The 21,413-nt window shown below is 36.3% G+C and overlaps 2 protein-coding genes across 2 annotated transcripts; both read left to right on the forward strand.

Moving 5' to 3' along the window:
* Positions 1-680: 680 nt before the first annotated feature.
* Positions 681-12,768, forward strand: LOC135785271 (E3 ubiquitin-protein ligase TRIM65-like). Its single transcript, XM_065294607.2, has 6 exons — positions 681-1,006; positions 1,122-1,217; positions 1,367-1,600; positions 1,931-2,090; positions 2,183-2,239; positions 8,163-12,768. The coding sequence occupies exons 1-6, from the start codon at positions 686-688 to the stop codon at positions 8,714-8,716; spliced, it is 1,422 nt and encodes a 473-aa protein (XP_065150679.2). The 5' UTR covers positions 681-685; the 3' UTR covers positions 8,717-12,768.
* Positions 12,769-15,606: 2,838 nt separating this feature from the next.
* On the forward strand, positions 15,607-20,104 carry LOC135785436 (tripartite motif-containing protein 16-like). Its single transcript, XM_065294864.2, has 7 exons — positions 15,607-15,650; positions 15,870-16,465; positions 16,593-16,688; positions 16,838-17,071; positions 17,377-17,536; positions 17,631-17,687; positions 18,241-20,104. Exons 1-7 carry the CDS (start codon positions 15,623-15,625, stop codon positions 18,768-18,770), a joined length of 1,701 nt encoding a protein of 566 aa, XP_065150936.1. The 5' UTR covers positions 15,607-15,622; the 3' UTR covers positions 18,771-20,104.
* The last annotated feature ends 1,309 nt before the right edge of the window (positions 20,105-21,413 follow it).

Raw genomic sequence — 21,413 nt, forward strand, 5'->3', positions numbered from 1 at the left:
TTCAATGACCTATTTTTCACATACAGAGAATGGTTTATCAAAAAAGTTACTGGGTTGATCTTTTTCACATTTTCTAGGTTAAAGCAACACTATGTAGTTTAAATGTAAAAATGACTTACAGCTCCCCCATGTGGTTGAAAAGCGCAACAGTGCCTGGTATCAGACACTCTTCTGTGGGCAGGGGGAGGGGTGGGGCTGTGTGCTCTACCCTCCACCGCCACTTTCAGAGTGTGGTTGTACAATTTGTACAAAACAGTACAATTTGTCCAGTTAAAAGTTGTTCTATCACTGAAATAATTTTAGAGACATTATTTAAAGGTAAAAAACTACATAGTGTTGCTTTAAAAGAAGCACTGGGGACCCAATTGTAGCACTTAAACATGAAAAAAATCAAATGTACATGAAATGTCCTCTTTAAAACAAAAACAGTTGCGTCTGGGGCTGTTATATAGACAGTTTCATCGGGCAGTTGCTGACACTGAACTCTTAAACAAATACCTCATCGAAAATAACAAATGTTTTGGGTTCCAAAAGACGAGGGGAGACCATGGATCAATACTGTATGTGAAGAGAGGTAAACCACCCCTAAAAGCAGGTTATAGTCATACTTGTCACACGAGAAAAACATGTTTTGCACACGTCTCTCAAGGAGAACAGGAATCTTAAGTACAGTTCAGATTTGTACATGTCTCTCTATCTGTGTGCTTGTGAAGCAATGGCAGAAGCAAGTATTTTATGGGCTTGGGATCAGTTTACTTGCCCAATCTGTCTGGATCTACTGAAGAATCCAGTGACCTTTCCCTGTGGACACAGTTTCTGTATGGACTGTATTACGGACTGCTGGGATCAGAAGGGAATCTACAGCTGCCCTCAATGCAGACAAACCTTCACACCAAGACCTGATTTAGGTAAAAATGTGATGATTGCTGAAATGCTGGAGAAACTCAAGAAGACAAAACTTCAATCTGCTCATTGTTACGCTGGACCTGGAGGTGTGGAGAAACAGGTATGAACTCACAAAGATTAAATGAAATTGACTGTTTAATATTGGATTCATATTGTCCTGATTTTGTAACAGGCATTTATGTAATATTGCTATTCATGCTTATTCTTTTACACAGAAAGTTTTGGGAGAAACACAAAGAAAGTTAAATCAGAGAATTCAGGAGAGAGAGAAGAAGCTTCAGGAGCTGAGACAGACTGTGGACTCTCATAAGGTGAGTTTTAAAAACATCTGCTGGATGGGAAGTTTCAGAGCCAGTGATGAATGAAGTGTTTGATGAGTTTTAGTCTGACTGAAGTTCACTGTGAGTCTCAGGCTGTGTGAGACAGCAGTAAGATCTGATTGTAATGTTTGTCCTAACAGCGCTCTGCACAGACAGCAGTGGAGGACAGTGAGAGGATCTTTACTCAACTGATCCGATCCATTGAGAGAAGACGATCTGAGGTGACACAACTGATCAGAGATCAGGAAAAGACTGCAGTGAGTCGAGCTGAAGGAGTCATGAAGCGTCTGGAGGAGGAGATTGATGATCTGAAGAGGAAAGACGCTGAACTGAAGCAGTTTTTACAAACTGACGATGACATTCATTTCCTGCAGGTAACAGATCTGAAAAACAGGACATGGACTGTACTTGTTTGTTTCATTATAGTTATTTTTATTTGAGAGCGTTCTTTCTTAAATTTACTGCCATTACAATTTATGTTATGTACCTCTGTGTTCTCGTCTATCATACAGGAGTAATATTTTTAGATTAGGCATATAAGAGCCAATAAGAAATAATCAACGATAAAGAATAACACAAGATGCCCTACCAAGCAAACTAAAAATATGATTGTAATGTAGATGAAATAGGAGAATTGTGCAATTCATGTTTTTTTGTTGTTGTTGTATTTTTGTTGATTTTCTTTATTTGTTTTTGTCCTGTAGAGTTTCAAGTCTTTCTCTGTGACTTCTGGATCTTCAGATGTTTCCAGCATTATTGTCAGTTCTCTTCCCACTTTTGATGATTTGGGAAAATCTGTTTCTAAACTCAGAGATAAACTGGAGGATTTGTGTATTGATGAGATTAAATGTATATCTGACAGAGGTAAAGTAACAGACATGCATGTGAGCAGTGAGTCTTTACGTATGTTGTGTTTTCACAGAAATAACTTTAACTGTATCTGTTTATTTCTGCAGTAAAATCCACTGAAATTATTTACAACGAACCCAGAACTAGAGAGGATTTCCTACAATGTAAGTTAGTAAAACCATCCAACAAACACACACACATCCACTACATCTTAATTTTGAACAACTTAAAAAAGTATCAAAGGAAAATATGACCAAATGAAATGACTATACAGTACAGTGTGCTTAGTAACTTTATAGACCATTTCAAAAGATGTAAACAACACTGGTCCAAAAGCACTTCCTGTTTCAGTTTTTAACACTAGATAAACGTTGGGATAAAATAAACCAACAGAACATATAGAACTGAATTAACTAAAGTTAAACAAACATCTTAAAGATAATGAAATATGTGAAATAAAAAAACTGAAACAGGAAGTGTTTCTGGACCAGTGTTGTTTACATCTTTTGAAATGGTCTACAATGACACAGTGACATACAGTAGAGTTATGAGTAATGAGTTACAAACATCTGTGTTCAACTGCTGTGTTTCTCTTTTTTTGTTCTACATCAAAGGGTTATCATGGTATGGAAAAAAGGGAGACAAATTGATGTCTGTCCTCAAAGGGGAGATGATCAATAACATGTTCTCATTAACCTGTGTTTAGTTTCCAGTCAACCACTACAGCGTTTAAACATTTCTAACAAATGGGTCCGTGTACCTTTTGATAGTTTGTTTTTCAACTTCAAATGAAATAAGCAGAAACGAGAAAACGGACCCTTTTTTCGTTTTTTCGTTTTTTACCGAAAGACGAAAAACGAGATTTCGGGTTGATTTTTCATTTTTTTGTTTTTTGGTACAAAACGAATAAACCACTCTAAAATTCGTTGTGACATGTGGGCGGTCGCTAGACGCACCTCTCCGCCAATTGGTCAACCAAAATGTGAATATGTGACATCATCCGTTGTTCCTCAAGTCTGTTCAACAAAATAAAAGTCCTCCGCTGCTGTAGCCTACTGATCTGTTAAATGTACAGGTCCTAGATTGAGCTATCTTCTGTGTAACCTAAGTTTTGAATAAATATTTATTTCAGAAATATTAATCTGCACCTGGACTGTTTAATGTTATTATGTTATTTTATTTTAGATGTTTGGTAAAGCGCGCTTCCCATTATATACAGCGCCGACTAGAGGATGTAGATAAATGTTCAGCCAAGTGTAATACAGTCATAACTTTTCTTAAACTTCTTAAAATCATGGAGGTAAAAGTGAAAAGTTTTATGGATGCTGCAGCAACAGCTAGCGTTGCCACATATCACATAAAATACAGGATTGTCCGGAATGATTTATTATATTTGATGTGATAAATAATTGATGTGTACATAATCTTACAGTCTCTTACCATATACAGTACACAAATTTAATAAACACACAAAGAAAATAATTTGGACCTGATAGTAAATAATAACTAACCAATTTCTAAAAACAGAGAAACTTAAAATATCCAGACAGAAACAGTTCTGCGGAATTGCTCCTGATTGAGCTTCACGTTTCTTTATTGTCGGAGATCACCCGCATTGGCTTGGCTAAAATTATCAAGCTCATACCGTCAAACATTGCAGGATTTTTGGTACAGAGCGCATCCTTTTAGATCAACAGCGTATGGTCACGGGCTTTTTTGTTTATACTGAATCAGTGAAGTGTCTTTCTTTTTTTTTAAGCAATGTGAATGATCATTAACAACATGAATGTGCAGCGCAAAATTTGGGTGTTTCGAATTATAAACTCCCATATCCACCGCGAAATCTTTATCCAAACGTACTAGATTTATCACGAAGGATGCATACATATTTCTACAGACATCCTCATGAAAACAATTTCGTTGAAATAGGCCTATAGTAACTGCCTACAGTTTAAATTTTTGCTCATAAAAATGTACATTTTAATATTTTTTTTATATATTTAAGCTCTTTATCTATTTTATATTATAGCCTATATAATAACCTATATAATAACGTATTCGGCTTCGGGCAGATCTCTAGTTTTTAGCAAGGCAGAATAATATTCACAGTGCAATATTTGCTACTGGCTGTATGTGTACATGACTAAAATGTCTTGTTTTTAGTCACATGTTTGTATTGAGGACAGTCACGCATGTTTGGGAAGTAACAATGCTTTTACGTAAGTAGATTTTTCAGTATTTCCACCCCTGCAAATATGACTCTTGCAGATATAATAGAGAGTAGGCCAACATTTTTATATTTCTCCATAAACCTTCGAATAATAAAATTTTTTTTTTAAATATAGTAAACTTATATATTATATATTTATTATTGAAATATATTTTAATATTTTTCATATAATTCCACAAATTCTATTTCCCAATCTCAGAGTAATAAAACATAGGCCTAAATAAGAAACATTCTTGCAAAATTGTTCTCGACTGTGTGTAGATCACCTTGTAACTTGTGTATAGATTAACCGGTTCCATGAATATACTCAGAGATGTTAGAATGCCTTAATAAATATATAAATAAATAGTAAATAAACGAAGCCAATTAGGCTACCTAAAACATTCAAAACATAATTTCCACAGAAAAGATTATAGAGATTTATTGTAAATATATGAATACATTTTATAAGTAATGTCAATATATTCATTATATTCCTTATCAGTTGGTGTTGCAACCCTACCTCAAGGCATTCTGTTGTATAATTACGAAATATTTTATATTTATTCGTATTCATGGACACTTTTTTCTGCTTTTTTCGTGTCACCACATTTATTTCTATAAATAGTTTTTCGTGTCCCGGCTCGCACGACTTTATTTTTAATGTCATTTTAAGTATTGTTTTTCCTGTTTATTTTCTATTTTTAAATTATTGCTTGGGGTTGGGGTTAGATTTGGGGTTTGGGTTAGGATGTAATTTTATGTATTTGTATTGCAAAACTATGAAAATCATAGCGGATGATTTTTTTTGTTAGTATTAGAAGGTTTATGGAGAAATATAAAAATATAGGCTACTTGTATAATAGTCATATTTGCATGAGTGGGAATACTAAAAAATCTAATTACGGAAAAGTACTGTCATACTTCCCAAACATGCAGTGTGACTGTACTAAATACAAATCTTTGACTAAAAAGAAGCCATTTAAAAAGTACTCATGAGTATAGCGATGGCAAATATTGTCCCGCGTGAATTCCGCTTGTTAAAGTACCATGTAATTTGCAAATGTATCTTTCATTCATGTTTTTTTGTTGTTGGTGCTAACACTAAAATTAGAGACATAAAAATAAATATATCTAAAATTATTACGTAAATACATATTTTTTATAAATAGGCCTAACAGTCAATATGAATTAAATATAAATGAACAATTATTACAAATCTATTTAATTACCTAATAATGTCTTAATAATTATCATCTTTCTTACCAGCAATGAGCTTAGCTCGATCATTATAAGCCAAGCCAATGCGCGTGATCTCAATAAAGAAACATGAAGCTCAATCAGCATTTCTGCATTATGCAGAACTTGCTTGTCGTATTCTGTCCTCTTATTTTGAGTTTCTCTATTTTTTAGATATTGATTAGTTATTATTTACTGTTAGGCCTTGTTATTCACCACACAGCAAATATCATCGTGTGTTTATTAAATCACATGTACTGTAAGAGATTGAATCAATCCAATATTGATTTGATTCAACATCAATTCTTCATAAAACAAATAAATCCGGCAAAAATGTGCCAAAGCTATCTGTTGCACTGTGTTGAAGCATCCACCAAACTACTTGCTTTTACATTCATGATTTTAAAAAGTTTAAGAAAGTCTGGTTGTAAAATGTAACATAATATTAAGATAAAAATATAACAAAAAATATTACTTTAGTTGTAATAAACACATTAAAAATAAGAAAATTTCCCCTTCACAAGAACGCGATTTGTGGTTCATTCTTAAAAAAACAAAAGCGCGCACACAGAACCGAAGACAAACCGAAATCATCACTTCAACAAAATTACCACATGACATTGTTTTTTTAAATAACTTTTCATATCTGTCGTATAAATCAAACTTTATCTCTTGTCCAAAACTTAAGAAAGGTACGTATTTACACTTGGTTGAACATTGCACTTAAGAGCGCTTTCTACAAGCTACTTAACGAACATTCGTTGTTAATTTACGTGCGTTTCCCAAAGATGCACGTATAACGATCGCTCGCAGTCACAGCTGGGTTTTAAGTGCTACTTACGAGTCGCTATCCCTTTGTCAAGTGCTGAAATGTCACCAATAGAATGACTCAAATTTGTAGCAGAAGCTTGTTTAGGCTAATGATCTTTAGCCGATGTGAACTAATATTGTAATATTATTAATCATAATTGATCAATGACTTGTTTTATGAAATGTTTTAATAATTTTTGCATAATGAAATATTCTTTTCCGTATTTATTTAGGACTCGTCCCACCGCGAAATGCCTTCTGCATTTTATATTATTGTTTAGATTATTATTATTTGTTTTTATATATGTTTATTTATTATTATGGATTATTGCATTGTCCTGTAAATATTTATTTGGTTTCTTTAATTAGATGCCATTTCCCTTCAAAACATTTTTAGATGAAGCAGCATATTAATTTATGTTTAGTCGTTTAAATTTGATTTCTCATTTGAATGTTTAATATATTATATTATATATTTAATATAAAATAAACAAATAAGAACCCAGTAAATAAATATAGCCTACATTTAAAACATTACATTTTCGTCATTGCAGGAGTGCAATTTGCTGGTTATCCTGTAGGTGTCCTTGTAACTCTGTTGTCTTACGATGCACTTAAGAATTAACGATTACTCCAGACCACTCGTAGATCTACGATGATTTTCAAGTGCTACTTACGAAGGTTTTGGGAAATTCTAAGATGATTCGTACGATCGTTCCCTTAGGAAAATTAACCATGGTTTTACTACAGTTAAAACCAAAAAACCATGGTTACTGTAGTAAAACCATGGTAACCACAAAATAACCATGGTTTTGACAACTATGGTTTTTAACCATAGTTAACCATAGTTAAACCATGGTTAGTGTAGTAAAAAAAACATAGTTTTGCTGATAGTAATCCATTCACCAAAAAAACATGGTTACTACACTTTTACCACAATAAAACCATGGTTAGTTTTCGTAAGGGTTTTTACGATCTACTTAGCCTTACGATGCTTTTGGGAAACCCGGCCCTGTACTACATCCTCTTTGCGCTGTTTATAAAGGGTAGCGCGGCTTCACCAAATATCTAAAATAATAAAATAAAACCATGCAGGTGCAGATTAATATTTATGAAATAAATATTTGTCCGAAACCCGTTAAGTTACACAGAAGAAAGCACAATTTAATACCTGACCTGTAAAGTTTAAAGATTAGTAGCCTATTGCTACAGCAGCGGAGGACTTTTATTTTGTTGAACAGACTTGAGGAACAACGGATGATGTCACATATTCACATTTTGGTTGACCAATTGGCGGAGAGGTGCGTCTAGCGACCGCCCACATGTCACAACGAATTTTAGAGTGGTTTATTGGTTTTGTACCAAAAAACAAAAAAATGAAAAATCAACCCGAAATCTCGTTTTTCGTCTTTCGGTAAAAAACGAAAAAACGAAAAAAGGGTCCGTTTTCTCGTTTCTGCTTATTTCATTTGAAGTTAAAAAACAAACTATCAAAAGGTACACGGACCCAAATGTACTACACCCATATTCAGTCTGTGTGTAAAAATATGATCATATAGGACTATAAAATTTACACACATACCTGATTGCATATTACAGATAAATGCGAGCTGTTTGTGCACATTGCTATTCCAGGTAAGGCAGATGTTATTGTCCTTCTGGCTGGGAGTTGTGTATTGTTTTCATAATGTTCAGTACACAAACTCACTACACATACAGGAAAATCCCTTGCACCAAAAGGCTGGCAGAACATTATTAAACAAAGAGCAGGATGTTGTCCCATCAATGTTATTATTTTATTGCTAAATGCTTATTTTATTTTTTATCAGATTCCATTCTGCTGTCTCTGGATTCAAACACAGTGAATAAAAATCTCCATCTGTCTGAGAAGAACACTGTGGCTACTTACACTGACACAGTCCAGCCGTATCCTGATCATCCAGACAGATTTTATTTTAGTAAAGTTTTGTGTAGAGAGAGTTTGTGTGGACGCTGTTACTGGGAGGTTGAGTGGAGTGGTGATGTGAGTATTTCAGTGTCATATAAGAACACCAGCAGGAAGGAATGGGGTGATGACTGTTGGTTTGGAGTTAATAATCAGTCATGGAGTTTGTACTGCTCTGACTCCATCTGGTCATTCTGGCACAATAACAAAGAGACTAATCTCCCTGTGTTGAGTTCCTGTAGAATAGGAGTGTATGTGGATCACAGTAAAGGATCTCTGTCCTTCTACAGCGTCTCTGATACAATGAACCTCATACACAGAGTCAACACCACATTCACTCAAACACTTTATCCTGGATTTTTGATCAATCCAAAGTCAACAATGAAACTCTGCAATCTGACAAGATGGATACAGAGATGTAACAGATTAAAGCAGTAAGCCCCAAGAAGCAGTGGGTTACCATAAATGTACTGTAATCCCACTGCTTCCATGCTTCGCGGGGCTTATTGCTTTTATAAAACAGTTACTTCATATGCATAGCAGGATTTCATAAAATAAAACACAAATAAGCTGTAATTATATTAGTACAAATATTACTTTTCCGCCAGACAAAGTAGTTCCTTAGAAACAAGTGTGGCTGCAACAGACCGCAGTTCCCAACCAACACAGACGGAGCTAAGACACAATGAAAATATGATTTGAGTTTATTTTCATAAATCAACATTCATCTAATTTATAAACTAACATTAATATTGTGCAACTGTTGAAGTGATGATCAAATATGCTTGGAAGCATGCTTAACTCTTTCCACGTCAGCGCTTTTTTTTAAGTTGCCACCCAGTTTTAGTTTAATGCCTTACAGAAAAATTATCTTCATTAAATACACATAAAAGGAAAAAACAGACACTCCGCTTTCAAAAAACAAAAAACAAAACATTTTTGTGAAGAACTTTTAAGAGATCGGATTTAGAGCCATGTTCAAAACTTACACTGTGTTTTTAGTGTTGAGTGAATGCGTCAGTGTTTAAGTTGCGTTAGATCGCCATCTATTGGACAATAGCGGAAATATCAACTTGAGCTTAAAGAACTCCTTAGAAAAGGGTTTTCTCTTAATTGACGAGATGACTCAACAATGTTTATTGACATTTATCCGGATATCGCCATAATTGTGCATATGTAGAAAAATAAAAAAATTATTAAAGACTGTGGTGTTTATTTTCATAAATCAGTACATAGCAACATTGCCGCATAATGATTGTGCTGTCCCAGAACCTGTGTTGTGGCTAGAAGGGATACAACTTCAATCTCTTGAAATCTCGCAGGATGAGCGCTGTTTTCATTTTAATCCTATAGCCCAAACCTAAACCTAACATTTCCCGGGATTAGAAAAGACGTAATTGTATCCTCCTCTTTAGCCAGAATCGCTGTTTTTCATCCTTATCCTTCCCTAAAACCTTACACCAACCACAGGATCTCGCGAGATTTGTCCGTAGCTCCATCCCCTCTAGCCAGAACCCAGAGTCTGCCCTACCAGCGCAAATAAGCTACATGTACCACAAGTTAAGTTTTGGGAAAAATAATGACAACTGGATAATAATGATGATCTTTTAAAAGCCATCAAATTGAAAAAGCAGAGTTTAGAGTTAAAAACTTTTTTGTACACATGCAAAACGGCCAACACGATTATCTTAAAAAAGGGGCCGGGGCAAAAGCAAATCATCCAAAAATTAATGTACAAATGTGGTTGTACAAATTAATACGAATAAGTCACCTTGTAAAATATGAATGAATTGCCACGAGAAAGCTTTGTAAAATCAATGAATCAACTACTTTTGAATGTTGTATATTATCTTGATGGGCCTGATTATCATAATGGGCGGTCCTATTTCTGTCAGGTCCGTCTTTTGGCTGAGATGCTGCTAGTGGTGCACAACCATCATTCTGAAGTCTTCTTAATATGAAATAGTATTTTATTGATCAATTTTGATGATGAAAGAGCCCAACTGAATCATCCAATATTGTTTAATACAGAAAAGCACAATTTAGCTTTTGTCAAGACAAGAGTGTAAAATATGAAGATATAATTTCTAGATGTGCACTAGCAACGAATGTGTTTGGCATCCGTAGATGAAATGTGTCTGTTTACCTAAAGAAATATTTGTACAAATGGCCTGCCATAGTTTTGCACACGTCTCTCAAAATCAAAACCAGGAAGAAACTCTTTAAAGCTCCACTGTGTAGGATCTACTCCCATCTAGCGGTGAAAGTCTATATGACAAGCAACTGAATAATACTTTCTAGCCCCCCCCCATTCGGAACGCGTTTTAACTCGTACGGTGGCCCGGCCGTGTCATGCCAAGGTTAACATGGCTTCCAGTAGCTACAAAGCAAAAGCAATGAGAAAAAAATTAACAATTTGCAATGTCCTTTGCCTGTGATCCATCAAAGCACACCGATTTATGTTTAACATGAAAAAAGTCTGATTGTCATGATATGTCCGCTTAAAATCACATACAAAAAGCAACCATGACGGGTTTAAATGGACGCGAATTAATATTATGTCAAAGTACAATGCTTATGTTTTAAGTAAACGTTACATGTCCGTGTATATGTAAGAGCTTTCTCTCATATTGGTGAAAAAAGATCACGCAACTTTCACACGCTTGTAAAATGAAACGAAAGACGCGCAGATCAGACGCTTTTATCAGAGTATTATGTCAGACATTATGTCAGAGTACAATGCTTATGTTTTAAGTAAACGTTACATGTCCGTGTATATGTAAGAGCTTTCTCTCATATTGGTGAAAAAAGATCGCGCAACTTTCACATGCTTGTAAAATGAAACGAAAGACGCGCAGATCAGACGCTTTTATCAATGAAAGGCTAAAAATAGCGCTGTCACCGTGTGTTTGTGCTAGAGGTCAGAAAAGATGAAAACATTTATCTCAGTACCTCAGATTACATAAATGGGCGGAGAGACGGCGTGTGTCTGTTCGGACACATTAAACCACATGCATGTTTACACTAACAAGTGTTATGCATAATCATGCTAAAGTTAGCCAAGGAACTATAAAACTTCAAGTTTACAACATGGACTGTATAGATGTAAACGAATATGCTGAATTACCTGTGGAGAATATAGAAAGTGCAACTTCAGTGTCCCATGAGCCCCATCTTGGAAAACTAACTCCAATAGTGACTTTGGTCTTGATGTTTTTCCTGTCGCGTTGTCGTTTAAAATCCCCGTTTCGCTTCCTTGGCTATTTGTTTTAATGTCCTCGAGAATATGTCTTCAACAGGCTTTCAAATCAAAGCATTAGATCGCAGGTTCATCACGGTGTGCGGTTGTTGTAAAATCCGAAGGATTCAGCTACGCAGGTCACAGGCTGGATACGATACGTCATCAAGCCTGGTTTATTTAAATCAACTGAGCATTACATTCGCAAGTCATACGCATATTACATCAATTTACAATTAACTAAAAATAATTGTCAGCTTTATAATTGTTAATATTCTGAAATAAGACTGTCTTGATGACGTATACCGCCTACACATGCAACCTCCGGAGGCTTCAGCTATCGGCCAGCATGAGTGTAGAGTAGAGGTCTTCACGGGTCCACTTAGATCCGAAAACCCGAGGTCCGACCCGAGACCCGATCGGGTTCGGGTCTAAAAGTTTCACATGTGCCTCGGACACGGGTCGGGTACAATAATAGCGGCATCGGGTCTCGGGTAATTTAAAAATGAATGTGTTTTTTCTGAACGGACCCGAGAAGACCCGAACTCTCTCGCCTGTGTGCGTCAATGTCCTTTTCAAACCTCTCATCTGTTTGCCAAGAGCGCTTGCGACATTGCGTGGTTGTCTGAACTGCTGTATCTCGCGTGTGTGTTTCGTCTTGAGTCCTTTTCCAACCTCTCCTCAGTTTGCCAAGACCGCTTGCGACATCGTGTGGCTGGCGGTAAGCTAATTTCCGTTGAAAGAGACCTGTCTGTCAATCAATTTTAAAACCCGCGCTGTAGCGGCTTGTGCAGTCGTCGTCAGAATCAGATAAGCATGGAGGCAATATCTGACATCGCTAAAAAGCTGAAGGACAACGAATATACTGAGGTAAAACATCCAGGATCATCATCGGTCTGGGCAACATTTGTGTTAATTGTTGACAAGGAGGGGAAAAAGATCGGTGCTGCTAAATGCATAGACTGTAACACATTATTAAAATTTGATTCAGCCAAAACTGGCACATCCCATTTGCTGAAGCACCAGAGAACATGTCGGCACAAGAAACCAATGCAAAGCTGCATTCGTTCGTTTGTAAGGACAAGTGCGATACCTGCCCCGTATAAAAAGAAAATTCTCGACAGTTGCGTTCGTGTTTGTGCCAAAGATCTGAGACCATATCGAATGTTTGAAACGAGTGCATTTTGCCAGCTAGCACAGAACTTGGTTGAAATTGGAGCTACACATGGCCACTGTGATGTGAAAGACCTTCTTCCCAGTGGTGTTACTGTTTCCCGAGCTACTTTGGACAGGTGCATTAGATTGAAGGAAGAGCTCTTACCCAAAGTCAGGCAGTCAATCGATAAGGGGTTTGCTTGTGGAGCATCTACTGATTTGTGGACTGATGACTATCGAAAAGTCAGCTACATGTGCATCACTCTGCACTTCATAGACGAAGACTGGGTGTTTCAGAGCCGGGTGATATGCACGTGTGCTTTCCCGTATGAATCAAAAACAGCCGCAAACATAAAAACAGAACTGCTGAAGCAGTTGCATGAATTCGGACTGTCACAAACTGAAATAGAAAAACTTGTGTTTGTGAGCGATCAAGGGGCGAATGTACAGGCTGCTCTCAGCAGCTGGAAACACAGAAGCTGCAACGCCCATGTCCTTAACACTGTGTTGAAGCACACTTTTAAGAAGGGAAGTGATGATGAGGAGGAAGAATCATTACAGCCTGTGAGAGCATGTATTAATCAGTGTAAGTCACTGACAACGTATTTTAAACATTCTGGTTTGCAGCTCCAGCTGAAACGCACTCTAAAACAAGAATGCGAGACCCGCTGGAACACTAAATTAGAAATGGTGGAATCAGTACTCTATGCTTTCGATGATGTTCAAAGAATTCTCATGACAAAAGGAGAGATACACAAAATGAGCCACATCTCAAAAGAAATTCTCCAAATGCTTGTTCAGTTTTTAACCCCATTTAAAAAGGCAAGTGACGAATTGAGCGGGTCTACCTATCCTACAGTTCATCTGCTGGCTTTATGGAAATCTACACTGCTCGAGCACTGTGTGGTAACACCAACCGACCCTAAATCACTGGAGATTCTAAAACGCAGAGCCAAAGATCTTCTGAGTGACCGCATTGTACTCGACGATTATGCGAAGCTTGGTGTGCTCTTGTGGCCAAAGTTTAAACAACTCCGCATGTTCACGAACGAGGAGAGAGATAAAATATACCAAAACGCCCGCAGCGAGTTGCAGAGCTTTCCAGACGCTCCCAGTACGACAGAAAATACCCCTGCGGTCTCAGGTAATACCATCACAGACACAGAATGTGTCGCCGTGGCTGGTCCATCTGTGAAATTCAGCCAGTGGGAGGATGTAGATGAAAGGGACATCACAGTGGATGAGTTGAACGTGTACTTGAATAAAAAAATTATCATGCACGACAGTGACAGAGACATTTTAGGTGTATGGAAAAACACAGAACACCTCTATCCAAAAATGGCAACCCTTGCACGGAAAATTTTGTGTGTTCCCGCATCCAGCGTTAGCTGTGAGTGTGCTTTTAGTGTGTCTGGACGTGCACTTGAGAATCGACGTACCTCTCTTGGTACAGCAAGTGTCAACGCTTTGCTTTTCCTTAACAGCAATGACAAGTAGATTCAGATAAGTATACTCTATGTGTAACATTGAACTACATGAACATCTGACCTTATTTCAGCCTAAATGCCTTTTATAATCCAGTATGTTAAATATGATGTTCTCTGTTCTGTTCTACAGTAATTGTTAAACAAGACAATATAATATTTAAGGTTATGGTTTTAAAAGTTTTAAAAGTTTTTTAAAAGATGAACTGAAAACGTAATAGTTAGAATGAAATGTATAGGATCATAATCTGTTATTCTATGTTTTAAAGTGATTGTTTTGAAAGACTGATAGGATATGCGTTTTAAGTGTTTTAAATGTTACTTTAGAATTCAAATGCTTTAAATGGTGTTATTATTAATAAAAAATACCCTGTTCGTTCTATAAGACAAAACATTTCGAAACACAATTATACAAAAGACAATATTATGCAGGGCCATGTTCTATAATTCTATGAATTAAAAAAAAATACAGTTTTAGAAAACTGATACTGTTTTACATGTATTTATTTATCTTTCAATATGAACAAGCACTTTTGTGTAAATGGATATGTGTGTATATGTCTATATTTGATCGAATGTTTGAAATTGAATATTTGTACTGTTCAAGTTAATAAGAAAATGCCGATTTACAAAATAAAAATACAAAAGAATGTAGTGTGCCAAGTATTTTCCTGTCATTTAATGGTAAATATCCATGGAAAGAAGCGAACTAAAAATTAAACAATATTTTATTATTTGAATAAATATATTTGAATATTTTAAAAATATACTAATAGTCAGGTACATAACATTTTTAACACAGCCCACAAGTTATAAGTAAGGCGTAATGAGTGATCGACTTTTTAGCACTTTAATGACCATAAAATTATTTTTAAGGAAACGCAACAGTGACAGCAACTTCACACATACAAAATAAGGTATTTTAGCTGTGAGACTAATCAGGAAACTCCATTGCGTGTTTATTCGGGGTTTTTCTGTTTAGAGTTGCGGTTTATTGCCCTATCAGTTTTTTTTTTTTTTGACCTATCGAGTTGTAAGACAGGTGTGCATCAGGCAGGCAATAAGATAAAAATAAGTTTATAAAACGGAGATTAAATGAAGCAGCCGAACAAATGGTTGCGGAGTTTTTTTCTGTCTGACTGGTGCGTGCACCTGCAGTGCTGCATTGGTGTGCGCGTGTGTGTATGTGCAACATTCGGGTCCAGTCGGGTAAAAAAAATTTTGCCAACCTGTCGGGTCGGACTCGGGTCTATTTTTTTCGGGTTTGTCTCGGGTCGGGTCTTTCTTAAAAAAAATAATTATTATGCACGTCGGGTTCGGGTAAAAATTTATTCGGGTCACTTCGGGTCGGGTACATTTCTTTAGACCCGAGAAGACCTCTAGTGTAGAGTGAAAGCGCGAAAGGCGGAGCTTGAATTTCAGGAATGTCCCTCGTCGGCGAATGTATTTCAAAGATGGAGGCACAACATGGATTCAGCCAGAGAGCGCTTCGACGGTATGCATTTTAAATAGCAGATTCTACACTTACGAGAATACTTTCATTAGTGGGTGGGAAGTAATTACACATGAATGAGCACATACTTTTGAAAGAAAACATGGGTTTTTGTTAAGAATTAACTCAATAAAGTACACAGTAGAGCTTTAACTAAGTGAAAGTGAAACTTTAGCGCTGTTTAGACCTTTTGTGTTTCTCTCCGTCAATGCTCATGTAAAGAAATGGCAGAAGCAAGTATTTCATGGGCTCAGGATCACTTTACTTGCCCAATCTGTCTGGATTTACTGAAGAATCCAGTGACCATTAACTGTGGACACAGTTTCTGTATGGACTGTATTACAGACTGCTGGGATCAAGATGATCAGAAGCGAATCTACAGCTGCCCTCAGTGCAGACAAACCTTCACACCAAGACCTGTTTTAGGTAAGAATGTGGTGATTGCTGAAATGCTGGAGAAACTGAAGAAGACAAAACTTCAATCTGCTCCTGACTCTGCTCATTGTTACGCTGGACCTGGAGATGTGGAGTGTGACATCTGTACTGAGAGAAAACTAAAAGCAGTCAAGTCCTGTCTAGTGTGTCTGAACTCTTACTGTCAAAATCACCTCAACCAGCATGAGAATTTCTTTAAAGATAAAAACCACAACGTGATCGATGCCACTGGACGACTACAAGAAATGATCTGCAAAAAACACAACAAACAACTAGAAATCTACTGCCGTACTGACCAACAATGCATTTGTTATCTGTGTACGATGGATTTTCACAAAAACCACGACACTGTGACAGCTGTTGCAGAGAGGACAGAGAAACAGGTATGAACTCACATAAATTACAATTCAATGACATTTATTGTTTGATATTGGATTCATATTGTCATGATTTTGTAACAGACGTGTTTATGTAATATTGCAGTTCATAGTGATTTGATCTTTTCCACAGACGCGATTGGGAGAAACACAAAGAAATTTAAAGCACATAATCCAGGAGAGAGAGAAGAAGCTTCAGGAGCTGAGACAGACTGTGGACTCTCATAAGGTGAGTTTTAAAAACATCTGCTGGATGAGAAGTTTCAGACTCAGTGATAAATGAAGTGTTTGATGAGTTTTAGTCTGACTGAAGTTCACTGTGAGTCTCAGGCTGTGTGAGACAGCAGTAAGATCTGATTGTAATGTTTGTCCTAACAGCGCTCTGCACAGACAGCAGTGGAGGACAGTGAGAGGATCTTTACTGAACTGATCCAATCCATTGAGAGAAGACGGTCTGAGGTGACACAACTGATCAGAGATCAGGAAAAGACTGCAGTAAGTCGAGCTGAAGGAGTCATGAAGCGTCTGGAGGAGGAGATTGATGATCTGAAGAGGAAAGACGCTGAACTGAAGCAGTTTTTACAAACAGACGATGACATTCATTTCCTGCAGGTAACAGATCTGAAAAACAGGACATTGATCATTTTAAATACTTGATCTTTAATAAGCTTACAGTTAGAGATATTTTAACCTAATAGTCATAATTTAAGACCCTGAAAGAACAAAAGCATTTCGAATTACAATTTATGTTCAGAGTGTGTGTGTCTTGGAGATTGTGTGTATCGTAATTGTAAAATGCAAAGATTCTGTCTTTAGAGACAATGACAAAAACAAAATAATAAGAATGACAGCTATTATTAAATTTGAGATGAGCAAAAAACAAGCTAGTAAATTTGTTATTTGTTTTTGTCCTGTAGAGATTCAAGTCTTTCTCTGTGACTTCTGGATCTTCAGATGTTTCCAGCATTACTGTCAGTTCTCTTCTCTCTTTTGATGATCTGAGAAAATCTGTTTCTAAACTCAGAGATAAACTGGAGGATTTGTGTAAAGATGAGATTAAACGTATATCTGACAGAGGTAAAGTAACAGACATGTATGTGAGCAGCAAGTCCTTACGTATGTTGTGTTTTAACATAGAAATGACTTTAACTGTGTTTGTTTATTTCTATAGTAAAATCCCCTGAAATTATTTACAAAGAACCCAGAACTAGAGAGGATTTCCAACAATGTAAGTTAATAAAGCCATCAAACACACACACGCACACACACACACACACACAAACACACACAAACACTTTTTTTTTTTCTAAAAAATCATGGTATTTATCATGGTAAGGAAAAAACATATTAGACCAAACCCAGAGACAAATTGGTGTCTGTCCTTGAAGTCGAGATGATCAATAACATGTTCTCCTTAACCTGTGTTTAGTTTCCAGTCAACCACTACAGCGTTTAAACATTTCTAACAAATGTACTACACCCATATTCATTATGTGTGTCCAAACATTACCATATAAAGTTTACACATTGTACCTGATTGCATATTACAGAAAAAAACTAGTCGTTTGTGCACATTGACATCCCAGAGGTGTAAGGCAGATGTTATTTCATTGTTCTTCCTGGCTGGTAGTGGTAGTTGTGTATTGTTGTCATGATCTTCAGTATAAACTCACTGCACATACACCACAGAAAGGCTGGCAGAACATTATTAAACAAAGAGCAGGATTTTGTCCCATCAATGTTATTATTTTATTGCTTAAAGCTTATTTTATTTTTATCAGATTCAATTCTGCTCTCTCTGGATCCAAACACAGTGAATAAAAATCTCCAGCTGTCTGAGAAGAACACTGTGGCTACTTACACCGACACAGTCCAGCAGTATCCTGATCATCCAGACAGATTTGATTTTTTTTATCAGGTGTTGTGTAGAGAGAGTTTGTGTGGACGCTGTTACTGGGAGGTTGAGGGGAGTGGTGGTGTGTATATATCAGTGTCATATAAGAGCATCAGCAGGAAGGGATCAGGTCATGAGTGTGCTTTTGCATGTAATGATCAGTCCTGGAGTTTGTTCTGCAGTGACTCCAGCTGCTACTTCATTCACAATAATAAAGAGACTGATCTCCCTGTAGTATCTAGGTCCTGTAGAATAGGAGTGTATGTGGATCACAGTAAAGGATCTCTGTCCTTCTACAGCATCTCTGATACAATGAACCTCATACACAGAGTCAACACCACATTCACTCAACCACTTTATCCTGGATTTTGGCTCAATGAAAACTCAAACATAAAACTCTGCAATCTGACAAGATAGATACAGAGATTGTATTAATAGTGTTTTATCACAACTTTGACCTTCATGATTATTTAGTGACTGTGAAATGTTAAAAGTCTTTTATTGTCTCATGAAAAATATCATTGAAACATTTGAACACAACTCTTATCACTGCATTTATTGCTCTACTCTAAAAATGCTGGGTCAGATATGGACATTTTCTAGATGATTTTAAACCAATGGTAGAGTTTGTCCATATATAACTCAACCATGTGTTAAAAATAATCCAGCATTTTTTAGATGGATCTAACAATAGTTGTGGTGTAAGAGTGGAGCAACAGTTAATGTAAAGTTAATATTTACAAAGGTTTTTTGTTGTTGGACGAAGCAACATAGTTTGTGTTTGTTCTGATTTAATTTTTTTTTACTGATTTCTTCATGGATATTTTAAGTATGTATTTGATTCTGATTTACTTTTTCTTTTTGTTAGATTTTTTTCTGCTTTTAAACAGATTGTATGCCACGTATAGCTGTCATAATTTTGTAATGTGTGTTTTAAAACTGTATATTTTATTCACATAAAAGAGAAAAATCTATGTATTTATTTCAATTTTCAACATGCTTGAAATCTCTTGTGCCCTCTCATCTGGTATGCATCTTCTGACATTTAGTTGTGTATTGATTTATTTCTTACTTATTTTGCTTTCCTCGTGTTAAGCATCAAACAATATCAGATAAAACAGATAAAAAACAACTAATTAATAAAAGTTTTCTATTATCATTATTTATCCATCATCCCTATATTTCCTGACATATATTATCAGGGTTTAAAAGTGTTATGAAATGAATGTCAGAGAAGTACTAAAAGCACAGAATAAAGAGACTTTCTGTTAGAATATGATTTCCCTACCACATTAAAAAACTTTTTTTTTTTTAAGACGAATCATGTTGTGTATTGTGAAATGCTGTTGATGTCATCATAGATCTTTGGCTTTGTGTCATGAGGACTTCACCTGTGCAGAATAGCTAACTGTTTTTATGAGAGACAAATCCGTGTATCATTTATTTTCAAGTCATTTTAAAGGTTTTGAGGTTCTACCTCAAAACGAAAAATCAAGCTGAATTCTCGTTTTTCGTATTTTGACAAAATGAAAGAAAAATTAGAGAAAAAAAAAATAATAAAAAAATAAAACCGAAAAAAAAAATTGCTTGATTTTTAAGAAAAATTAAGAAATGAACTCTTTTCTCATGTTCTACTTTCAATATTAAATAAAAAAAAACTATTGAACAAATGAATCCTGCATTTATTAGCTTCTTGAATCAGATAAAGATAATTGTTTAGTTAGGGGGCGTGCACACCAAAGCTTTTACGCTCGCGGGCGGCGCATGAAGAAAGCTGGCACTCAGCTGAAAAACAGCTGGCCTTCGCTGTTGTCCAGGGGCCGTATTCACAAAGAATTTTAAGGCTAAAAGTAGCTCCTAACTGGCGAATTTAGGAGCAACTCCTAAAAATACTGGGTGTGTCACTCCTAAATTTAGGACTCCTAATTTTTTTCACTAAGAGTAATTCACAAAGCATTTTAGCCCTAAAAGTAGCACCTAAGTCTGGGACAGCTTAAAAGAAGTCGAGAGGACTCCTAACTCACTAAGACCTATTCACAAAGGATCTTAAAATGTCTTAGGTGCTGATCCTCCTTAACATGGACAGTTTCACCAACTCAAAAGCATTGCACATACTTAAAAGCACACTTTAATGTAAGCATATTGTTTTTAACATTTGTTTCATAATTCATTAAATTCATGGCAAGTAGGTAGTTTTTTATAATTACATGAAAAAATAATGAAATTAAATATTTAATATTATAGGCATACCTGTTGCCATGCTAGTCTGTTTAAAGGCTGAAATCTCAACCCTCTACTGCGATTGTAATGCATACCACCGCCTCTCGCAGTCGTCCGGGGTCCGCGACACAAGCGGGAATGCTGCATTGATCTGCAACAAATCCTCTCCCATCAGTAATGCGCGGGTTGATCCGAAATGAGCGGATTCCTGAGGTAACCCGCAGATTTTTTGCGGTCCGACTTGCGGGCGGGTTAGTTGAAAACGTTGGTCGGGTGCCGGTTGTTTTGTACATTGACCCGCGCATCATTGTCTCGCATGTCTCACGCTTAGTTTTGCTTGATATATCAGTGCCGAATTTCCCTTTTATTACGTTTCTTTTTTCCAGCACCAACTGGAACAGCAGCAGTATCTGATCCTGCATCCAGTTGGGCTTTTCTTTTCCGGTTTGGCGAGTTCATAATCCACCGTCATTTATTTATTACATTAGGATTCTTCAATATGGGCAACATTTACTTGCTTTAAGTAGTCTATTTAGGCTAATAGGATTTCAATTAATCAAGCAAGTGTTAATGTAATGTCGTTTTTTATTATTAGGCAATTGGCGGTTTTCATTTGGGTATTAGGCTACCTTGATTTAATTTAATTTCATTCACGACTTTTCTTTAATATATGCATTTTGATGGCATTACTATTATTATTTTGTGTAGGACACAGACATATTTCAATGTTGTAATTCCATGATTTGGTGCGTCTGTGTTATGTTACGCATGACAGCTGTCATCTAACAACCAATCACCGTGGTCATTGCGAGGCAGCTCGTGCATGAGAATTGACGTCAT

This window comes from Paramisgurnus dabryanus, chromosome 22, assembly GCF_030506205.2.
Source record: "Paramisgurnus dabryanus chromosome 22, PD_genome_1.1, whole genome shotgun sequence".
NCBI lineage: Eukaryota > Metazoa > Chordata > Actinopteri > Cypriniformes > Cobitidae > Paramisgurnus > Paramisgurnus dabryanus.

Excerpts from the sequence above, each read along its gene's own strand:
- LOC135785271 (XM_065294607.2), top strand. The coding sequence starts at position 686 with ATGTCTCTCTATCTGTGTGCTTGTGAAGCAATGGCAGAAGCAAGTATT. Across the intron at positions 1,007-1,121 it reads CTGGAGGTGTGGAGAAACAG|AAAGTTTTGGGAGAAACACA; the intron begins GTATGAACTCAC and ends TCTTTTACACAG. Across the intron at positions 2,240-8,162 it reads TAGAGAGGATTTCCTACAAT|ATTCCATTCTGCTGTCTCTG; the intron begins GTAAGTTAGTAA and ends ATTTTTTATCAG.
- LOC135785436 (XM_065294864.2), top strand. The coding sequence starts at position 15,623 with ATGGATTCAGCCAGAGAGCGCTTCGACG. Across the intron at positions 15,651-15,869 it reads AGCCAGAGAGCGCTTCGACG|AAATGGCAGAAGCAAGTATT; the intron begins GTATGCATTTTA and ends GCTCATGTAAAG. Across the intron at positions 16,689-16,837 it reads AGACTGTGGACTCTCATAAG|CGCTCTGCACAGACAGCAGT; the intron begins GTGAGTTTTAAA and ends TTGTCCTAACAG.